The 24,086-nt window shown below is 39.3% G+C and overlaps 1 protein-coding gene across 2 annotated transcripts in view; it reads left to right on the forward strand.

Annotated features, from left to right (window-relative positions):
* ARPP21 (cAMP regulated phosphoprotein 21) overlaps nucleotides 1-24,086 on the forward strand; it is a gene marked incomplete at both ends in the record, with an annotated part of 102,240 nt that overhangs the window by 7,260 nt on the left and 70,894 nt on the right. For both annotated transcript variants that reach the window (XM_080339211.1, XM_080339212.1), the window contains 5 exons: nucleotides 355-433; nucleotides 1,741-1,800; nucleotides 2,674-2,814; nucleotides 18,840-18,948; nucleotides 20,789-20,890. In XM_080339211.1, the coding sequence (XP_080195337.1) occupies nucleotides 355-433; nucleotides 1,741-1,800; nucleotides 2,674-2,814; nucleotides 18,840-18,948; nucleotides 20,789-20,890 (491 nt within the window). The remainder of the gene's footprint in view (nucleotides 1-354; nucleotides 434-1,740; nucleotides 1,801-2,673; nucleotides 2,815-18,839; nucleotides 18,949-20,788; nucleotides 20,891-24,086) is intronic.

A 24,086-nucleotide genomic window follows, 5' to 3' on the forward strand; every position in this document is an offset into this window, starting at 1 on the left:
GATGAATAAAAGTGGGTTTTTTTAAATTTAAAAAGAAATTATTTAGTGGTCTAAAGGAAGAACTTGACAGAGTCTTGATTGGCATTTAAGTGATTTTTCAAATGACAAGCACTTTCTGTCAGTGTCTACTTTTGATGCGATGTTCTCAGTAGAACAGTACAGAGGAAGCAAGAAAATCCACCCGGTGCATCTTAGTGTGGGTCTTTCTTGGCTGAACTCCAAAATGAACGTTTTCCTTCGGAGCATATGCTTTCGAATTGTTGTTGGAAAATGGATTTTGATTTATAGCATAGGTTAATCCTAACTATTGAAATGAAATAAATGAGTGCGGGGGTGTTTGTTTTTATTTTTCAGATTGCAGTCAAGAGTATACAGACTCAACAGGCATAGATTTGCATGAGTTTCTCATTAATACATTAAAGAATAACCCCAGGTAGGTATTTTCTGCTTTAGAGCTGACACTCCTGAAATTATAGCTGGTAATCAAGTTCCGTAACTGTATACTGTGTTTTATTAGTTCTGGAGATGGTTATGAGGGAAAATGTAAAGGAGGTAGGCTGTTAACTAAGCAAAAAGCTACAAAAAGTCATCAGCTTCTCCCCTCTTCAGTCACCCATTGCTTAATTTCACTTTCAATGACATCTGGTCTTTGTCCTTACCTTCTTTGCATATAGCTCTACATGATTTTAGCAGTAATATAACTACTGCAGTTGGAGACTTGTGTATGAATATAAAGTAGCTTTCTTTTGGCAGTGCTGTACACAATTAAAATCCCCTGCACAGTGCCAAATTCTGCTCTCGGTATTCCCATAGTTTTCATTTGGAGCAGCAAGCTCATCTCGTCATTAAATTTGCAGCTAAATGTCCAAGGAAGGATCTGTAATGTTTTTATGTGTTGTGATTTTCTATGTTCGTTTTAATTGAATCTGTTAAATAGGTACCACATAATTCTGCAATTATAGGAGAACTAGGAATAATTGGGTACCTAACAGCTTGCATAACCTCTTGTATAGATGACGGAAGGTCCTTGAATTGCTTTATCTGCACAAAATGAGAAAGTTCAAGAGAAATAAGGAGTGATGGACTCTCTCAGGCTTAGAAATAAATGTATATGTGGGAATATGCTGGGGGAATTTTTGAATGTTTTTGGCATGAGAGTGGTGCGGAAAAGAAACATCTGAGACCTTCCAGTTAAAACCAGAACATTTTGACTGAGAAATGCTGTGGCTTTGTCTCCTGGCAGCCATAATTCAAAGGGGTTGTTCTCCATTGTGCTCTCTCTAACTATATTAGATGTGACCAGTCTTCTCGCCTGCAGATCAATGCCTCGTGGAAGATCTGTCTCAAACAAAATGCTGAAAATGTCTGTGGTAGCACCTCTCCTTATGAAAGAGTTAGGTTAGCTGGAAATTTCATTTTCCTTCAAAAAAGTGTGAAAAAGGACCAAAGCTTTCCATAGCAGTCAGAGTCTTTCTATGCAAGGTGTTGATCACAACCAGGTGTGGCTGGAAGCCCTCTCAGATCATACTTGAGCTTAAGGAAGAGCTAAATCTGTCACATATGTCAGCAAAGCAGGCTGCAGTCTTCTCCAAATGCACCAAGGCAAAGCACATTTAATTTTTAATCAAGGTGGCTGACAATACTTGCAAAATTGCTTTAAAAACAATGAGATATTCATTTATTCATCTGAAATGTCTGTTTGTAGTTGAGGCTACAAATCCTTGCATTTCTTTTTGACAGGGACAGAATGATACTCTTGAAAATGGAACAGGAAATCATTGATTTTATTAGTGACAACAAGTAAGTCGAGTTCCCTGCTTGTTTATTAAGTCACGTGTGCATGTAGCAACACAAGCTGTGTGAGGGATATGCTCATATGGACCACGGTGTTCCTGAGTGCTGTTACTGGCACGCTGCAAGACCAGGCTTTTATTTCCTAACACATGGTGGTACTGCTTAAAATACAGTAGATGTAAACAAACAAAAACCTTTTGCATTTTGCTATGTCAGAAATTTTCAGTCGCTTCCACTGGCTCATCTCATTAGGTGCAAAAGTAAAGCTTTCGCTACAGAGGACAGTCAAATATTCTACTTGGTGGGTTTCCATGGGTGCTATGCTATTCTAACGTATTGAAAAATAAAACTGAACTTGGGTGGAGGGATTCTCACTACTACATGCTCTTGATAATAAAACTTTAAAATAATAGAGTTAGAATAGGTGCAGAAGTTATGCTGATGGAAAATAGATGCTTTGTCAGTAAGAGAAAAAAAAGGAATATTTACCAACCCAGATCCTTCCAGCATCGCCCTACATCTGACCTTTGGGGAAAAAGGCAGAAAGCTGTTGTCAGTGTCTCAGCAAATCTGCAGGATTGTTTGTGTGTGGGGCTGGAGTTGAGTTCTTTCCAATATACGGAATATTCAGTCAGTGCCATGAAGTGTGAGCTTTGTTTGTTCCAACATAGTGCATAGAAACATGCTTATGAGAACCTCAAAATAGAATTCCTTTCTCTTGTCTGCCCTTTTGTAGCAGACATTTATATGTAAATGCACGAAGGAGAAGTTTTCAGTTAGATTTCTGTCCACTGAATTATCAAATGTATTGCTATTTTCATTTAATTATAGCTCAGAGGGAAATGTAATTATCATTGTGATTTGTTTCCTTTTTTCCAGTAATCACTATAAAAAGTTCCCTCAGATGTCATCCTATCAGAGGATGTTAGTGCACAGAGTGGCAGCTTACTTTGGAATGGATCACAATGTGGATCAGACTGGAAAATCTGTAATTATCAACAAGACCAGCAATACAAGAATGTAAGTAGCAACACTGCTGTGTTTTCCCTTGTTCCCTTTCACAAGAGCTGGTTTGTACCATAACTGTGTGGCGTAATTCCTTTTTTTCTTTTTGTTAGCAAAAGTGGGTGTTGTTTATCCCTTTCTGGGGTGGGAGGAAAGGACAGGCCTAGCATTGTGAGGGTATTTAAGGGATATGAAGATGCACAAGGAGAAATCAACTCAATTTGTCTCTTGCAAGAAACTTAACACAGTACGTGGGAATGTTTCTTTCCCCGAATCCTTGATGCCACCACTTTGCTACGGAAATGGGCTCATTGCTTTATATGTCACCTGATACCATGTGGCTGTACTCCTAAATAACCCCAACAACATATTTGGAAGATTGTCTCTTCCCTTGTTCTGGCTCTCCCTGCTTCAGAAGGCATTTTCTGCCCAACCTGGTTATTTAGGATTTAGTTCCCCTCCACCCCCTGCCACCATTCATTCCCTTTTCCTCTTCTTTTCATCTCCTGGTTCCACTTTATTTTCTCTTCAGATCTCATCATTTGACCACAGAGTTTTTGTGGGATATAAATTCCTTCTGATGGTTCAAATGCATTGCAAAATTCTTGGCAGGTTAAACTTATGCTGGCATGCTCTATACTCTCCTCTGTGAACCTGTATAAATCTAGCAAAAGCTTGATATCAAGTTCCCTGGCTAATTCAGCAAAGATACAGTCATGTGTCCTTGCCTGATCAACATCACTTGTTCTGTTGAGTGCCACGTGTGTATTAACTGTTATGGAACCATAGCCTTCCTCTCCCTCTTTACCTATCAGCTATATAATGAAGGGGAAGTAATTACAACTGGGTAATGAAGTTTTGGTATCTGGTATTGGAACAGGAAAGCCACATTTGAAAATTGTGTACTTCCTGTATTCAATTAGTGTGAGAAATAAAAACAATTATTTCATTTGCATATCCAGCAGTTAGGTGACTTACTTAGATGCAGTTGCAAAGGGTCTTTTTCTTTTTTAATGTTATTATCTTCTTTAGAAAGCTAGAGGAACTACCTGCAAGATCAAAACCTGAGCCAAACACATTGATGTTTGTTGTTTCATGGAGCCCTGACAATTCTGTGTGTGTGTGTGACGTAAATTTAAGATCATGGACAAATTATTTTAGATCCTTTTCATGGGCTATCCCTGAGATACTCAGACCTTTGTAAAATAACACTTGGACATTAATTTTTAAAGGTTTGAAGAAAGCATGCACTGACAGTCTGATTGTCAGAACTCTAGAAAACTACAGTAGCTCAATAGTTAAAATTAATACTGAGGCTGCTAAGGCTTAGCCTCAGGGTCTGGTCATACCTGCCCCTGTGCAAGGACCATGTTTGGGTATGAATACAAAAAAGCTGGGTATGCAGCAAACCAGTGTTCATTTTTGAGCTGTAAATGATTTAAAAAAATAGTCTCCTCATAAACAAAAGACAGTCAATCATATTTGAATACTTTTTGGGCTGTCCTTGATCTTTACAGTTCTCTCTTTTCTGTTCCCGTCTGTGTCACCTCTGCGGTGCACCAGCTGCTACAGATCTTTCCTCACAGCATTGCTTTCTCCTGGTTAACTTGATAATGTGATAATATCACATTAATATCTGATAACACCTTGCTCAATTGTGTCTATGCATCACAGAGATGTGTAGCACTGGAAGCACTGTTGGAAATGCTTGCACAACACTTCTGGAGAGGACACTGAAGTCTTCAGCAATCAAAACTTCATCTGAGTGCTCTGGTGAAGCTGTGGTTTCTTGTGCGGTGCCAGGCATGAGCTGGCAACCGTGTGGGCAAACTCAGCGGGCAGGGTGCTGCAGGGGTATAATGGATTGAATGACCCTTTCACTTGTGGTCTTGCAAGCTGGAAGTGAGGCATGGAGCCAGACAGCTGAGTTCTGACAACGTTTCTCTGTAGATCTAGAAATAAAAACAGGGCTTTGCCCCGCTGTTGACTGAGTACAGCTGTTCTGTAAGCACCACACAAACTGCAGATTTTTTTCCCTTCTGCAGTGATTTGGTGGTAGGTAACTGGATTATATGAAGCTTGTATTGCATCATGGTGCTGCCAGTGTGTTATTTACTTTATTTTGATACTGCTGCAAAATAAATCTTTGAGAAGTAGCTCTTTCTTTTCATAACTGGAGGAGATGGCATGGTTTGTGGTTGTTGTTTTTTTAGTTTTTTGTTTTTTTAAAATGGCTCTGGCTCTGACAGAAAATAGGTTGTTATTATCCAGCTTGAATAAGGGCTGATGAGATTTTATTATCCACAGCAAATATTGTGTAAGTTCCACATCTGAAAGCATCTAATGTGATTTCATGTGTTCCGCATTTCAGTACTCTCAGAGGAGACAATTTTGTGTGGTTCAGAATCAACACCAAGTACTGGGAGTGTGTTGACTCTATTAATTACTACTTGGGCAGTATCCAGAATACTGGAGAATCTAGAGAGCAGCTGAAACACTGTTCAACGTGGTTATGCTGTAAGCCTGAGCCTTGATAGTTTTATGCGAATTTATGGAGAGGCCCCGTAGGCGGATATTCTGAAGTTTCGCATTTTGACAGTAAATTATCTCTTCATGGCATATGGTTTCCAAAGTACTTTAGCTGCATACTGTGGAGAGAGAAGAATAGTCTTGCATACTCAAGAATTCATAAATTCTGCACTGGCTGTGACTTGTGTGTGTGTGACTGTTTAGGAAGAGCATATGACTTTGCGGAGTCACCAGGTGGGCTTTGAATAAGCACCGTGTGGCTTATTTCTCTGGCTGAGTGAAGGTTTGTGTCACATCTCTGTGCACACTTGCAGATGATGAGTTGTTCCCTGGCTCCAGGCAGTGAGGTGCATTTGTCCTGTTCAGCAGAGATCTCTCGTTCTGGCTGCCCACAGGTGCTTGGAGGCACAATTGTCAGGGGAGTTAATGGCTTTGAGATGAATGGGCTGGTGTGGAAAATCTGGTAACAGTGCTACTTGTAGAGATGCTGTGACAACGCTGCCTTAGAGGTGGTGCAGTATGGAGTAGGGTCTGTCAAACGGGGGACTAGGATATGAAAGGAGTGAGTGGGGACATTTAATTTCTTTCATCAGCTGGCCATCTTAGGGCAACATCTGTTTCCTTCTGTGCACCTGTGCCTTTAAAAAAACACCCGCTTTTTGAGGGCTTGGAATTTGAGAAAGTGCTTATTGAAGAGGTTGCAGGTGGAAGGAGGGCTGTGGCTTGTCTGGCCAACAATGCTGCTTTATAGAGAGGGAAAGACAATGGTAAAAATGCACTCAGAGTCTAATATCTCTGGGATTGCTGTCCTGGAGCTTTAGTAAACTCTTGGTGAAGTCTCTCTTAAAACTATAGTCAGACCACAATGACAGTTCTGCAGTCTGAAGACTGTTTCTGATGAGAAGCTTAATCTAAGGTGCCTTTTTTTGTTGTTTTTAATTTTATTGGAATGTGAACAAGTCATTCCGGTTTTGAAGCTTTTTTATGAAATGAAATGAAATTTTGAACCACAGAGAAGTGACCTCAGCTACCCAAGTGTTTTTGAACCTTCATAAAGTTGTCTCCACTCTAGCTCTCATTACAGAACACTGGATTTTAAAAACAAATTATTTTTCCATATATTTTTTGAAATTAAGACTAGGTTAAAAAAGGAGAATAAATATATTTTTTCATGGTCTCATATCTTACAAAGTCCTGCCTAACTAAATTGTACAACTTTTAAAAATCTTGTTCTCAGCAATATATATGAGAAAAGTAAATCAGGAAATGACGGAGGGGTTTTTGTTGTTGTTTTGTTTTTGTAGTCAAAGAGTTCAAATACTACTTAAAAAGGGAAGTCTACTTTGTTCAGTATGGAACTGCTCTTGTGTCACCATTGTGGTGTATATTTGTCTGTCATCTGTGTCTGCTTGTCATCTATCTAAAGATATACTGAAATGTATAGGGAACTTAAGACAGTGAAATATGATATAAACAGAAATTTGGAATTGAGGCAATACGTTAGGGCATCCCAAGCTGGAGAAAGAAAGAAAAGTTTATGTACCACCTTCTAATCTTCATAGTTTTTATCAAACATCTGGAAGTACTTCCGAGCTTTTTGCACATTTGCTCTTATTATCAGTTCAGTCAGATTCATTCATTTGATTATCTGCAGATAGGTGGGAGAAATGTAGGGGAAGTGTGTTTGATGTGCTTGGTAAATGAAAAGGGTTTTCATTTGGTTGAGATCATCACCCATGTGAAAAGTATGTCTGTACTACAACCCACACAAGCATTCATGTACATTTTTATATAAGTGTGAGTGGCAGGGCTCATCAGAATTGAGAAGGTAGAGTGCTTAGAATATGTAAGGTTGTATTTAGACATTTTCATACATTCTGAGGGTGTAACATACCTATTATGAACTTCATACTAATACTCATATATTCAGTTATGACTAATATTTTTTTCAAGACCATCATGAGTTATGATTCTTGTAATATTTACTTTTCTTCTTATTCTGTTAATATGTAAATGTTAATGTATTACTGGCCCAGCTGGAAGGTTTTTAGTGCCTTTGAGATTCGTCAAAAACCTTGGGCAATACTGAGATGTTCTATGTGTTACAGGAGTTCCTTATAATCAGGGACTGAATTGTATCAGCAGGAGGAGACATCATGTATAGTATGTATGTTGAATAACCTACAAGACCTTCATAGTTACGTCATACAATCTGTGCTATTCTGTCTCCTTTGTGTAAGAGTGTTTTGAATCACAAACAGAGAAGAAAAGTTCTCATTTCTGTTGTGTATATACCGAGTGATCTCGTTGTAGTTAACTTCTATGCTAGTAGAGGTGTGGTGTGCCAATTTCACTATCTTAAGAATCTGAACTTTGGTACAGCATCCTACAGACATGTCTGTAAAATAGCATTCACCGAACATTGGCAATTTCGATGAGGAATAGCTTATAGATTTTTTTTTTTCTCTAGGCTGAAGTGCCAAGAGCACTTCCTTGAGACGCCAAGTACTTTTGAAGCTTTCAAAAAAGTATGCCTTTCCCGTTGGCTGACTAATGTATTCAGTGTAAATGACTTTAATTTCTTCATGCAGTTGTTTGAGGATGGGAAAAATGGGACATTTTCCACATGCAATTGGAAGCAGCTCTTTTTTAGTTAGCGATATGGTAGTAGTTACAACTGTGTACCTGAACACATTTATCTTATTTTTTGGAAAATCTCAGTCAAAGCAATTCAATGTTTTCCAGAGAGTTTGAAGCACAGTTTTGGTTCCCCATGTGCCCTCCCCCTGACACACACCTCCCCCCTGCCGCATTGTACTATGGAACAGTTAGTTATCCAGCAAATAGTTTGATGTATGGTATCTGCATCTAAGCACCTTATGCATTCCTTGATTTTCATATATGTACACAGAGTAATGATCTCACAAGTGTAGAATCACTTTTATGTGCCATATGATGGAGGAAAACAGATGTGAACACCATTATTTCTGTGAGCTTTTTGTTTTGTTTTGTTTTGTTTTTTCCTTGGAGTCTTGCATTTTTTTTTTTTTTGTTCAAGAGACTATGGAGCCCATTCCTGTTTCCTGTTGTTCTTACCGCTTTCCCATCTCCACTACAGAATAGTTGTTCCTTGACTAAAAGGAATAAGAAGAAACTTTCCATCTGGTTTACGATTGCTATTGCCCGATCAGGATAGCAGTGTCATATGTTACAAATATATAAAGAAATATAAGGGCAATAGTCCTATGCAACTAAAATGGAAAAGAAATAAATAACTGAGAAGTAACACTTGTTGTCTGAGACATTTTGTTCCAGTTTAAGATAAATTAATACATTATGCAACTAAGAATTCACTAAGAACATAATAAAGCAATTATGTATAAAAATAACTATGAGTTTATGTATCTACATAGTAACGTAGCTTTGAAGAAGAAATAATATTGGTTTTCATGGATTTTTTTTTTTTGTTTAAATACAAAAGGACCCCTGTTCATTTCAATCTGGGATTAAATTAGGAACATGATTCAAAAATAACCCCTTGTTTTGGTGCAACAGTAATCGTGTCCAGGATTCAAGAGGCCAGTATTCCCCTAGTCATTGTTGTGATGCTTCGGTTTTAGCCTTTAGCTCCTTCCTGGCCTTTCCTGATGTGGCCAGAGCTGCAGCCCAGCGCTGGGCGGTACATCCCTGCGTGCCGAGCAGGAGGAGCCTTCCACATCCGAGAAGGAATGGGGAACTTCCCAAAAAAATGCTTCAGAAAAGCGTTAAGGGCAATTAGACATTTCACGTAGAGGTTCAGGAAATGTCTGCCGCCAGCAGTGGCCTGCATTTCCTCACGCACTGCATTGCCTGGGCTTTTTGACGCAGAAGAAAGCCACCTGATGTGGAGGAATTGACTTTCTTTTATCCATTTGCATGGTGATTGGCGAAGTAATTCAGGATGTGCATTACTGCTAGGAATTTTAGCAATATCTCAATGTTATGCTACAGACACTTGTTTCAGACGTAAAGTTGCCCCTGTTCCACTAAATGCATTATGTGAGGTTGTGCATATTCGTAATTTGACTGCTTGATGCTCATCTGGAAGAGATTGAGCTTTTTTCTCCCAGTCGTTGTCTTTTTTTAATGTTTGTTGACTTTAATGATACTTAAACTAGGACAGCCTTTTTTTTTCTGAGCAAGCTTTCTGTTGTTTTACTCACATGTCTGTTTCACATGAAAGACACAAAAGAAAGAAAAAAAACAATAACAACTTTGTACACTTGAGGTTGAGCTGAATTTGAGCCTGAAATATTGGCTTCATTCTTGCTTTGATCAGTGTAAGCCATATACTGGACCCGTGGAAATGACTTAGTCTGTAAATGAGATGTTAGGGTTAATGAACCAGTTCTAATAGCTCCAATATTAAATTTTCATCTAATGTAATTTATCAGAACTAAATTATGTATAATTAAGGTGGACCTGTACTTTACTGCTGTTCTATACTGTAATGAAATATCAGTTAAGCATTAATCAGAAGACATCTATGGTATTTCTCTTTTTCTATTTTTAAAAAATCCTTAAAATCACAGCACTTAATAATATTAGTTTTGATAAACCTAGAAGGTTATCATCACCTGCTCTCTGTGGGGAGATGGGAGGTTACCCAAGAAAAGAGCTGTAGCAGGAAAGTGCCTGTTAATCAAGCTACTGTTTGGTCATTTATGCTTTCAAATCACTAGAAGCAGATCTGGAACCTGAAATGGCACCTCAGAGGTAACTTTGCATCAGTAATAGGTGAAATAATGTCTTTAAATCTGGGCATTTAAAAAATGACGTGCTGACAGATGAGCAAGTGAGTTTTCGAGGTGGTCCAAATTGGTTTTAGTAATTGCCTTTTACTGTTCTGTTGCCTTCCTCATCTTTAATGTGGCATGATCATTAGAAATGGAAAAAGTACCGTGACTTTTGAGAAATATTTTTCTTTATAAGCAAAGTCAGTTGTTTCTGCTTGCTGTTTCCAAGGTAGCCTCTGACAAGTTATTAAAAATAGACGCTCTTCTTCAGACCAGTGATTGTTCAGTGGATGAATTCTGATCCACGAGTTTTCCTGCTGGAGACAAGTAAAATGTCCATGGCCTGAAGTAGAAGTAAGCACAAGAATTTGCTATGGTATTGATTTGTATGTGTGGGCCATTTTAAGAGGACTAACAGTTTCTTTATTAGCTGGTTGGCTTTTGGGGAAGTATCTTGCCTTCCTTGGTACTCTTCAAATCTTGAATTTGCTTCCTTTTTCTCTCTCTCTTTCTTGTTAATTTTTGAACTTCCAAGATAGAAAAATGTAATTTTAAATAGATCATATCGGTTATACAACACTGTAATTTTCAGCAACTTAGAGTATGCCACATCCTTAAAATCAAATATTCATGAATTCTGTAATAAACTATGCTACCACTTACAAGCCTCTACTAGCTGAAAATAAATTGGCTCTGTGGAAGTTGTTCAGTCTTGATAGACACCCTGAAAATCAAGAACTAAATCCAGTCCAGGAAAGTGGGAGAAGGAGGTCCCTCGGGACCGAGAGAAGGCTTTGCACTTCAGCCCCATGTAGCAGAAGAGGTGCCCTTGGCCTGCCAGCACCTCCTGTAAGTTTAGAACTAGGTTCCTATGTTCTGGCTTCAAAATACTGGGCCAAATATTGAAGCCTGTATTCAGCTGGACTCTCAGGGAGACAAGATGTATTATGGTTTTGTGTCCATAGACTTAAACAGGATGACTTTCTGGAATTAAGCTTTGGGAAGGCCTGTGAACATCATGAGATGTGCTATGATACCTCAACATTAGATCAGGTTCTTTACATACCATATATTCTGAAAGCCTTCAGTATCTGGCCCTCTGTGTGGTCTGGCACAGACTCGGCATGGAAGAGATTCACTGTACATTTACTCTATCCATCTTGCATCCTTCAGCTTCACTCTAATTTTCTTAATGAGAAATGCTACTGGTGCCAGCCCCACTGAAATTGTGCTGCTGGGGTACTGGGACTGAGCATCTTCAAGGGGTGGGCGAGCGTGACAGAATTAACCTCATTCTTTCTCGACAAAAAACCCAGGGGGGCGTAGCTTCCATGTAGCATTACCAGCTCTTCCTTTCAGTCCTGCCAGTTATCTGCAACCCTAATTAGAACGGTTGAATGCCCATCAAAATAACTTGTGACTTTTCACATCCTTGTTGTTTAGTAATGAACACAGAACATGTTTAGAATCCAGATGCTGCTCTGAGAAAAATATTAAAGAATATAAAATCTTCAAGCAGGTAAAGTGTAGCATTTGGTATTTGAGGGCTTTTCCCCAACTCTGTGCTGCAGGGTAGGCAGCATCTTGAAGGAATTGTCTTGTACAGGGTTGATTTTTTTTTTTTTTCCATGGCTTTCAGTGTGCTTTTATCATCATAACAGAAGGTTTTAGTGACTCATACTATAAAAGCAGCAATCTGTTAATGAGGCATTTACCTTCAAATACTTGAAATGCCATCTTGAGTGGTTTTAAGTAGTCAGTTGTGATAATATAACTGCACTGTACTTTAACAATTATCTGTATTTAAATTTCCACTCTGACTTTTTGAAACTGTGTTTTAGCATCCATCAGCCCCTAAATACCCAAAATCCATTTAAAGGCTGTAATTCTTGGCCCTCATTCTTGAAAAGCATTGTTCTGGGAGAATTTAATAAAATAATTTAACCTGGAGGGCTGGGATTCTGCCTTTCATCATTAAGTTGGGGCCTGTTGACAATGACAGTATTTGCTTCCAAGTTCTGTGAATTCTCAAACTCTCAGAATATGTTCCCATGCTTCCATGATCAAAACATTCATTTGTACTGCAGATAATAGAGTTTTGGCCTGCAAGTTAAAGCAAAGAAACAGTAATGCTTGTGTAGTTTTTACTATGACAGTAATGTAGAGCCCTAGGAGAGCCTCCAGCATAAAACCAAAAAAAGCACTGCGGGCAGATGTAGTAGATACTCGCAACTAGCAAAGCAAGAAAAGCCACCACACTGTGTCACAGCGTGCCTTCAAAATAGTGGCCAAAGTAATGTGGGACTGAGCAGTCAGTTTAATTAGAGACAAGTGCAAATAACAAGAAAACACCGTTAAACCATCAGAACACCTGCGTAACAGTGCCCCTAAATCTTCACAACTTCTCTGAACCCTGTTGGCAGCAGCGCTTCTCCTCTGCTCTCATCATCTTGTTGTTCTTCTGATGGTTTTGTCAGTTATTCATTTTGTTTGCCAGATGACGCTCCTGCAGCTACGTGGGAGTGGTGTTTTGTCCATTCCTAGCCCCATTATCCTACCAGTCTTCCACTCTGTGTTGCCGTTCCTTCAGGAGAGCATTATTAACATGCTGTCCCTCATTATGTGCAGTGAACGAACATTGCATTACAAATGCAAAGTTCATTGTGTAGACTCTTGCACACCGCAGCAACCTCCACTTTTGAACTCACTATCCTGTATTGCATTCCTTCAGACAGCTGCTTCACTATTACCTGTGAGGCTTTTGCAGATGATATACTACAGCGCTTGCTAGACTTTATAACTACATCAGGTGCTGCATTGGCAAACTCATCTTTTCCACACATGGTGAGGTTGTTGCTTCTTTTGAAAGGCATCTTGCAACAGCCTGTGCGCTGCGGTGCTGTCAGAAGCATATGCCTCGTAATAAAGATTTATGTGCTGTATATAAGTCAGTGCTGACAATCCCAGACTGTTTGTGTGCTCTGCTACTATAGTGACAGAGTCTTCAGAACCATAATGTTCAAACCTCATGCTTGTCTCTTTCCATTTGTCCTTTTGGTGTGGTATCTGTATTTCCTGTTTCTTAGCCAGCTATTTCAGAGCTAATTAACTTAATTTTAAGTGAGTGTGGGTTTTTTCCCCCAGGATTCCATTTCTTATCTCCCATGCAAACAGAGGTCTATGAAACTGCATTAGTTTGCTTCCAAACATAGGAGACACAAGCAAATGCCCTGTGACTTTCTTAGTCCATGCATACTGATAGCTTGTACCACTCTGCAATATGTTTTGAAAATCTGTAATTTGATTAAATAGTGAATACCTGGTTAAGGAACTTAGGGTTTGTGAGTTTTTTCATTGCTACTTAAAACGATTGACTTGGACTCAAAAGCATTAAATGAGCATGTAATGGGGAATTCTTCTTAAAGGGTCCATGTAATAAAAGTGCCTGAGGAGTGAACTCTGTTTTCTGTCATAACGAGATAAATTGAGAGGAACTCTACTGAAGTAAATGGAAATAGCTCACATTAAAATCACTATAATGATAGTAGGAAAAAACCCTTATAATGGATGTTGTTATCAAAATCTTAACTTTTTTCTTTTTTCGTTTCTGACACACAGAAATGTTTTGCTGCTTATTCCAGCTTTACCATTTCCAAAATATAGGCTTTGTATAAGGAGTGAGTCCAGAAAAGTGTTTTTTTGGCCCTTGCTTAAGTAAGAACTGCAGATGGCTTTTAAGTAATGATAAAATGAGAAAGGTAAATGATAATTACCAACTTGTGAAAGAAAAAGCAGGCACAAAATCTGTAAGAGTCTAGTGATGGAGCTTTGTTCTGCTGTAGATTTGTTACTATATATCTGACTCAGTGTTTCACAAAATGACACTATGGTTGAGGTTGGAAGGGACCTCTGAAGGTCACTTTGTCCAGCTCTCCCTACTAAAGCAAGGCTACCTAGAACCATTTGCCTAGGACCATCCCAAGGATTGAGACTCTACCACCTCTCTAGGCAACCTGTGACAGTACTTGGTCACCCTCGTAGTGAAAGCACAGAAACAAGAAACTTGACTTGAAATGACCATTCTCATGATCTCCCAACATGAAAATGAAGGTGAAAGAGTTGAAATGATGCATGAGAAGGAGCATAGCCACTACAAGTGGGAAAGCAGGATTGCCATGAGGTTTTGCCTGAACACTCTCCCCAAGTCTGGGCCTGATACTGCATTGAAGTATGCAGAAGTGCTCTCAAATCAGGGAAAAACACGGGATAGGAAGCTTAATGATGCCTGTTACATTCTGTGTGTGTAAATTGAGTAAACTGATCACTCACCAAAAAGCTATTTCATTATCTGTCCTTTCCCTCTTTTCACTGTGGAAGAAAATGGATTAGGAGAACGTTTCCAAAGATTTTGAGCAATGGGGGCAGACTTTGCAGAAGTCTGCAGATGCTCAGAAAGTTTCATGAAGCTTTTTATGGTGAAAGGTTTGGGTGCTTCAGAACACCTACTGAAGTTGGTTCCTTGTAGTGGGTAATCCTGCTGGCACCTACCTGAAGAGCATGGTGCTACCTTGCGAGGCAGGATGGAGAAGAGAGGCTGTCTTGGCTGCTGGAAGGGCCAAGGCTTTCTGGCAGATCTGGGAGTGAGAAGGGGACTGCAGAGCTGCCCAGAGATGCACAGCAAACAGCACTAGCTTATTCCGAGATCCAGTTTCTCTTAAATATCCATAGCAGCTGATCCAAAGCTTTACAAGGAAGGAGGAAAAGCGCTGTGTGTTTTGTTCTGAGATATGGTGCCAGAAAGGTGACTTAACTATCCGACAACTTTTAGGAATTAAGTGAATTCATATGCGATTCTGTTCTTGCGAAATTGCATTTTTATGGCACAGGTGTTTTGCTTCTACTCGTACTGTAAAGCAATAAAAATTTGGATGATCAAAAGGTTATATTAAATAAAAAGAAAACAAACAAACACACCCAACTTTACATTTTTTTAGCTTGTATGATTTCACCCTTCTCATGTGTTGGTTTTTGAGACTTCAAGTTATAATCAGGTCTTATTTTCTGGTTTTCTCAGTGCAGTCTCCAAATTGCAAAAATCCTATTAGCTTGAAAGGGAATTGGTATTTCCTGATTAAGCTTTTTTTTGAGTTTGAGGTTCTCAAGTGGCCCACTATTTCCAGACATGGGGACTAAATGAAATGCTGAATGTCATACAGGTGTGCAGCATTGTTTCTAAGCCTACCTTTGCACATTTGTTTTCTTGCACACAGTTGTTAGCATGTAGATGTGGGTGTACTGTGTGGCCAAGGTCAACCCACCAATATAGGATAGGTATTGTAGGTTTGTTTGTTTGTTTGTTTTTGCATAAGATCTCTAAGTACTTAGGGTACTTGAGTTAGTGATGAGATCTTCAGAAATACTCTCTCTTCAAAAAGGCTATGCAAATTCAATTTTTACCACATAAAGTGAGGTTTGGTTAGGATTTTAAGGTGTAAATTAGGTAACCAGCGTGATAGTCATGAATAAGTTCCTGATTTCACATGGGATTGAAATAATAATTGTAAACCATGCTTTGACTTGAGTAAGATCTTAATTCATGCCAGTACTGAAAATAAGCTTGATAAATACACTCCCTTACAAGCATGAACACAATTTGGTATATTGTGCAGACTCTACTACTGACAGTATCAGGGCTAAAAAAGCTTAGAAGAGAAGTAAATGTGATTGTTATTAGTTTAGGACTCCCATGAGATGAATCCCACTGTATCTGCTGTATTACTGTAATTGTATACTGTATTAGTACATTGGTAGTACACTGCAATTTTACTCAAAATTACATATTATTTTTCCCTTTTCAAGCAGTTGATTCATCTGGAAATCCATATACTAATGCAAAAAAAGTGTCTGCTTTCTTTTAGCAAATGCATTCTATGGTTATAGGGAACTTCAAAGCTGTCAATGTGGAACTTGCACTGACTTCCATCAGAGGACGAGACCCAAATCTTTCCAGAGTCCATCACTTCTCTACTGAAGTGATTAGAGCATTTGGTTCCACTTGTTGGTTTTAAAGATTGTTTGCCATCTATATCCTACTAATAATACATTTTTTTCAATAACTGTTAAAAAAGAAAGCGCAGTAAACAGTATTGAAGGAAAAGGAAAACACAGACACATGTAAATATCACTGAACTCTGATGTCTTCTTTAAAATAGTTTACATTTCTTTCAATTAAATGTCTGTTTTGGATTTTTAACGTCTGAGGGAGGGCTGCAGCTTGACGTGCCTGAAGATATTTGTTGCTCTGCTACCCCATTTCTCACTTGACAGTCTTCCCTCAGGCCTGAGATGGCCATGCTGCTTGCAGCCTCACTGGTAACAGTCACCCAGAGTTGCAGTGACAACTGGGCGAGAAGGATCTTCTTGTGGTGGTGGTACCACGGCACTCCATAATGCTCTGCACATTCGCAGAGTCTGCTTTTCACGACTGGAGATTAATCAGCTACTGGGCTTGTAGATTAATTTTATTAACAGGCACATACAGGATCATTAGTTGAGGCTCATGGCTTGATCTAATGCTTCTCTTCTGACAAGTGGAAATGTTTTATATATAGTAAATGAAGGGCAAATGGGAATAAAAACTGAAAATAATGCTATGAAGTATGGAAACCATGTTGTTGTTTAAATAAGTTAGTAGTTGGAGGAGACAATTTCCCAAATTGCTTTTTCAAGCTTTGTTTCTCTCTAATTTTCGATTACTTTCTTTTTCGCTGCATTTTAAAATTCCAATTATTTGTTATGCCTGATACATACTTCATTAGATGCTCAGCAGATAGTTTACAACTATAAATTTTAAACTGATCATTCAATTGCAGAAATTTTGTTTGTGCTTTAGCATGTAAAACCAGAAAAGTAATATTCCTCAGCTGGTCCTGTCAAAGCAGACTGTTTGAGGGAATTAATCTTCATATCTGGCTGTGCAGGCACAGTGCTCATTAATGGGAGCAAAGGCAGAACAGCCCACCTAGAAATCCATTAATGGGGCTGTGTAGCCTTTCAGTGTGAGGAAACATCACTAATGACCCATTAGGTTAGAAAACTATGCAGAGAGCCACGGTCCTCTGGCCTTTCCCAAAAGAAGGCTAGTAGGGCATCCCAAGAATCTCCTGACTTTCACATGTTAGGCCGTATATCTGTTATTGTTTGCACCTACAGGTGATGGACAAAGGCTTCTTGAATTCTCAAAATTTGTGGAAATTGGGCTGGTATGTTTTGTCAGTTTATCATAAAAATACAAATTGTGAACAGAAGTTAGAGTCCTTCAAATTCGTACAGAAAGAAGAGCTGCTGTCTCTTAATATTGTATTTCTAACAGTTCATTACAAATGTTTCCTGCACATCTGACAATGAGCTGTAGTAGACTGTAATTATGGCATGAATATGTGCTGAATTTTGATTTGAATTCCATTGTTAATTAGTTAACTGCAAATCTGAATGCTATAACAACAAAATGGTGGCTGATTTACATATCTGGTTTAATTTTCCATTCTGAAATAAGATGAAGCAAAGGTTTTTATTTTTAAGTTTGTAGAGGACTTTTATTTACAAAGTCACTGACTTCTGTAAATTCTACCTTTTCGTTTCTTCACAATTGGTCCATTGATGTCAGCGGAAGCTTTGTTGTCTTGTTTATGTGGGTCTCTAGACATGAGCATCTCCTACCAGTACTGATGTTAGCAGGTCCGTCAACACAGAGTGTAAGGTTTGTGTTCCCTGATAGAAGCCTTACAGCATGACACAGCCTATTTCTGCTTTTAAAAAGCAGCTTGCGCATTAGCCAGTCCCAGTTGGGTTATAGCAGTACATGAAGCCAAGCTTGGTTCTTCAGGCCATTGGTCACCTTATCAACATCTGTGGGGTTTAAAACATTACAGGTTTAGGTCTGGGCGTGTTGCAGGCTGGAGACTGAGAGCTGTGAGGTGTTGGCAGTGACAGCAGATGCTTCTTAAAATTTGCTTTTTGTGCAAGGTGAAGTGACATGAGATGCAGCTTTTCGTGCAAGGTGAGAGCATGGAACAGAATCCTTCTAGCTTAAGAACCTGAAAATGTTGAGCTTTTCACCATTGGGGTTTGGGTTCAAATAAATAAATAAATAAATATCTGGATGGGTGTAAATTTTTTAGCTAATTGATGTTCTTTGGTCTTCCTGGAGTATCTTCCCGACTTAAAGGTGATGAGATAATATTTTGTTTAAGCAAAACACCATCAGTCCCTTGAATTACCGATTTTGTTTATTAGGAGTGAGGAAACTCTTAGGTTTGGTTTTCAAGATTTCTATCAGTTTTTCCTTACTTTTAAAACCGAAAAGGCTTCACTAGGTGGCCATGTTGCCGGAGGGCATGGCTACCAAAGGAAGCAAATTAACATAGAATATGTTAATTTGTTTTCCCCGTCCTTCAGTCACAGTGAGGAGTGTCTAAATATTTCAGTGACTGAGATTTTGGATTCCCACTCCTTGCTACACAACAACAACAACAACAACAAAAGCTATTTATAGCAATAACAGTTAGCAGCGATACAGCAGCCTCAGACAGCTATAGGCAGCGTCTCACCATGACCACAAATGTTAACTGCTTTTGCACTGAATGCCTCTGTGAAAACAAAGAGCACTGAGAAACAAAGATCAAAGCAAAACCAAAAGAAAGATTTTTTTATTGCTATGTTTTACTTTGCTGGCAGACCAGAGCAAAGGTTTTCTGAACATTTAAAAGATGAAAAAGGTGAAGAATCCCAGAAGCGATTTATCTTGAAGCGAGATAACTCTAGTATTGATAAAGAAGACAATCAGGTTGGTTCTCGGTTCGAGAGTTGCTGAAATTTGTTCTGTTTTTGAAGGTGGGCTGACTGATGTTATTGTTGTTCTTTTGTTGTTGCTCTCTTTCTCCTCCTCCCCTGCCCTCCTGCCCCCCTCCCCGCCTCCTTTGGCGTACGTACCACCCACCGTGGGTAGCATCGAGCCCCGGCGTGGCCGCTTCAGCCGTGGCAGTGTGTGGGTTTGCATGGGCGGTTTGCTTGGCGCAGGACTTGCTGCATGCCCACGGGAGGGGGGAATGCCGGCGGCTCTGGGCTGCGTGGAAGGATGTGTCAGTCGCATTTCTCAGTGTTTCGCCTAACTATGGCAGTCGTGCCGCTCCCTCCCGCTTTCTCCCTTCCCTTGTAACCTACTCAGAGTTGGATTTCAGTATGGACCGATGACAAACTGGTGTAGCCCAAAAAGGAGAGAGGAAAAAAAATTAATAACAATAATAATTAAAAAAAAAAGTCCCGAACAAATGTGATGGTGAGGCCAGGCTGATTTTTTTTTTTTTTTTTTTTAAAACTATCCTAAATTAAGTTTTGACCAAAAATCTATTTCATCTTTTAGTTCCCTCCCTCCTCCTGTGCCCTCACCACCTTTTACTGTCTGTGTAACTTGCTTGTTGTGCATGTACTGTGGCAGACGTTACCCCTCTGTGTTGCCTGTGCCATAACACTAGCTTACCTTAGGTGAGCCCGATGAGTAGGGGAGTGCCAGGGAAATATGTTTGTGCTGCCTTTAAAAGCGGGTGTTGTGCTGTTTCAATCCAGTGCAAGCTGTGTATGTGGAATATATTAACCAAAAAAAATCCAAAACGGTTCTAATGTGAATTACTTTTATGAGAATGTTCTCACAGGTAAGAAGACAGCATGTGCTTTATTTGCTTAGGTTATATTTGCGGAGGGACCTGCCAGTGAGTCTCTCATTGATACTCTCCTTCGTGTTTTCAATAAAGGACTGATTTTTCCTTTTTTTTTTTTTTTTTTCTTTTTATCCCCTTTTTTCCTTGACTTTCAGTTGTACATAGCAGCCTTGCCAGTTACGCTGCATCTGAGTTGGCTTTGATAGCAAACCCCAAGCGTTTTCAGGGTGTGACGAGCTTGGGAATCAGCCAAAGGAAAGCAGCATGGTCTAGCTCACCAGCTGCTGGGGTGCAGGTGGAGAAGGAGCAGTACCTGAAACCCAATGGCCAGTGAAGCATTTCTTGCTGGGGGTCCTCTTCTCTTCTCCTTCCCATGGCACAGCCAGTTTCTGCACTGTGGTTTACAGAAAGGCACAAATGGCCATTCTTTTCCCAGCAAAACTAAGGCTGAGTGTTCCTTTATGGTGTGGAAATGGTTAAAACTGTCATGCCAAATATTTGGGACTTCTCCTCCTGGTACATGTAGACCATGTAGTGGGTTTCTTCTAGGGTTTGCAGCTTAGGTCTTACTGCCTAATTTCCCTCTTTTCTTCCTCGATTTCGTAGGTAGTGCAGCGCTGCCTGCCCTCCTACACAGCCACTAGGGAAGTCGAGAAATCTTAGCAGTTGAGAGCAATGGCACTTAGGCTTGGGCTGAGAACACCCGATTTTAGGACAGGGGATCCACCAAAGCCATGCAGAAAGCCTCGTTTTGACCAGTCACTCTACGAACCCGCGTGTAGTATCTAACTGGATAAGCTGAAACTCTTGGGTGCCCAGCCACACAGGGCGCCTCATGCAGCAACGACAGCTATCGTTTTCATGCTTCATTTGTCTAAGTGAACATTTATTATTCTCAGCTGACAGTTACTTAATGGCAGTTTTTAACAGCTCAACTTATATAACCCTCCTGGTTTTCTTTCTGCTCAGCAAAACAGAATTCTTCCATTTAGAGATGACAGACGAAGTAAATCAATTGAAGAGAGAGAAGAGGAGTATCAGAGAGTGAGGGAGAGAATATTTGCACAAGATGTGAGTAGTTGTTTTAATTGCCTCTTTAGTGCCATACCTTTGCCGGTAGTCAGACAGTCTTGCCCCCCTCCAACACGAACACCGCAGCTGGACTTGCCCTGTGGAGCTGGAGGTGACAGGGAAGGACGATTGGCACAGAGGGTCCGAGAGCAGCTCGAGAGGTGCGCAGAAGGTTGGTTTCTGAAGAAGGAGGTGACGAGAGATGCAGGGAGAAGGGCAGAGGAGAGATGAGGCCCAGCATGTTGTCTAGGGAGTGCTCATCTCCTTTCTTTAAATGTTAGTGTGGTCTAGGTTTCCTTCTTTTTTTCCTTCTCTTTTACCAACCAAAGAGCAGTGATTTAAATGGACACTCTCAATAATTTCAAGTAGCTGTGTTATTTCAACTTCGTTTCAAGCTGAATCAAATTTTTAAGTGTCCTTCTGCACAGCATTCTCATGGTTTTGTTTCTTTGGATGAGTGGCACTAGTTCACTAAGAACAAAGCAAAGACGGAGGTTAAACATCGAGTTGCATGGGTTTTTTTAAATTGACAATTAAGGAACTGTATTTCTGCCGTCAGAAAGAGGTGGTCATATTATTGATGATTTTACTCCGAAAGGAATAATATGAAACAGGCATTATAGTTCCTGCGTTTACCAAAAAATAAGAACTTGCTCTATTGCTAAAAGAAAATGTTTAAATCTGAAACAGCTGTGAGCAATACTTAATGTTCCTGAAAAAGGAAGAAATTTGCTATAATACTGTAATGACAGGGTCCTAAAAGAAAAAAAAAGTCACCATTTTGTTGTTTTATCTCATATCTCAGTGGGAGCTCTTCCACTTAAAGGAATGAACCAAATTAAAACTATTACTGAAAATCATATTTGGCAGTGTCCTTTTAAATTAAAGCTGTTCATATGTTACAGGGCTAATACTAGTATTTTAGATATCCTTTTATTTAACTCTGATTTTGGAGCTGGACACATCCAAGTTATTCTTTTTCAGCACAATACATTGTGTAGTTTTAAGGTGTGTGTTGTCTCATTTGTGAAAAGTAAATTCACTTTTTAATAAGTAGCTTGCCACATATAAATATATTTAGCCTGACCTTTTCTTTCTAGACCAAGACAATTCAAGTCCAGGTAGAGGCCCTTTATTTTACCTTTTGGTTTCAGCATGTGAGTCTGATGTACATACTGTCACAGTATATACCGTAGAGTTACTGAGTCTCTCAAGGGCTGCAAAATCCTCTTTGCAACCTATTTCCTATATAAAAGTTTCTGTTTCTGGCTTATTACAAAGGAGTTTGTACAAAACCAAAAAATCGTTGGGTTTTGAAGCAGACTTTGAATGAGGCACAGTGTTGTTTAAAAATATGGTATGGAAAGTTGTTACCAGAATCATGCAGTTTCTATCACAAGAAACAGCTTGAAGTGCCAGGCTGGAAAAAGTGTGTTGAAATTTGCTCCACAATGCACTGTTTTTTTTATCTTTAGATACTTGTTAAAGACAGGCAAGCGGTGGGCGTTTCAGTTGCCCGCAGCAGGAGGTTGTTGTGGTCCACTGGGTTAGCATCTCTGACTGGCAAGGCCTAAGTAACAGCGTAGTTTGTGGCTGGCATTTTAAATTGATTGAGAGTGAGCGTTTTTAAAGATGGGCAATGTTAGATATCTCTCCCTCTCTCTCTCGTATCCTCTCATTTGCTCTCTCTCCCTGCTATTGCAGGTGTTAGTGGGCATTGTAGTGCAGCGAGTTTCAGCAAGCTGTACTAATAATATTAACAGGAATATATTCTTAGCTGAGCTTTTTTGAGTGGAGCACTCCTCACAGATATGAGGTGTTTTTAGGATGATGACAGTGGTTGTGGTGGTGGACAATGTCATTTTTTTCAATTTTAGGAAAGAGAGAAATGGCTTCCTTTTATAGGTAGCCACTTACTGCATGGAAGACTTTATAGTTTTAAAGCCCTCTGCAATTGTTAATTAATCCAGTTCTCCCCAGGTTTCTCTGAGGTAGGTACCTAAGCATTGTCATGCTGCAAATTACAAATGTAGAAAGAGAGACAGGGAGCGATTAATCATGTGGTATTTTTTATTATCTCTATACTGTTTACACTACTGTAGTCAAACCTTTATTGGTGCCTTGCTTATGAACCACAGCAAATGGATTATAGATATTTCGCTTTTTGTTAGAGTATGCATGAAGAGACCTTGCATGAGAGGTTTTCAAAGGTTAACAGAACTTCCAGAGCACGTTGCACCTAGCACTCCTCCCTGAACATGCTGAGGTGCCCAAAACTCTTTCAATATATACCAGCCCAAGAGTCAGAACTTTGAACAAAATTTAGGAGGAAAAGGCAGTCTGGTTACGGGAGCAGAAAATGCTGTGTATGTTTCAAATGCTGTGAAAAATGTCTTAACCTGGACCTCACATACCAGCCAATAGAAAGTTTGCTTGCCCTTCCTTTGATTTTACAGCACTCTAGTACACTAGATATCTTCATTTCCAAGTGGGAAGGTTTTAACAAAATAAATATGTTCATGAATAATGCCATCATTATCATAGTCCTTATGATGATTAATCTGATATTAGTCAGTTTAAATTATACTTTCTGACAAGTTTTCCATCTGCTATGTTGGCTTTAATAAATTTTGACAAGGGGAGCTGGAGGTTTTAATGACTCCTGTCATGCGTAGAGTCATAGCAAGTGGCAGGGATTAAGAAGCATGTTAATGTGATAACTTAATAAAAGGATCGGTAAAGAAGTAAATACATAATAAATGTGATCATTCCAGCTCACTGAAATAAGAACTTAAAAGTACACATTAAACTTTTCAGGCTGCTAACAGTGAAATATTGCTGCATGACCTGTGTTAAAGCTATTTTCAAGGGTTAGTTTGTTTGAGGTTTTTTTAGTTGCAAAGTCTACAACCTTCCATTTTGAAACATGTTTTTATTGGAAACTTATTTTTACAACAATTTGTGAATTTTACAACCAAGTGCACTGGAGCAGAGGACCGGGTGTACCTGGCTCTTGCAAACAAATTGTTTCTTGTCTGAATTGCTTTGCTTGCTTTTAGCTGGTTGAAAAGTAATTGTCCAAGTAAGACAAAAAACAATCTAAAAGAATTTTAAAAAATTATATGTTGTTCTTTTCCTGTGCACTAATGCAAATTGTAGATTTAACAGAGAATCGCAGATGTATGTGTAAATGGTA

The sequence above is a fragment of the Nesoenas mayeri genome, assembly GCF_963082525.1.
Source record: "Nesoenas mayeri genome assembly, chromosome: 2".
In the NCBI taxonomy this organism is placed as follows: Eukaryota; Metazoa; Chordata; class Aves; order Columbiformes; family Columbidae; genus Nesoenas; species Nesoenas mayeri.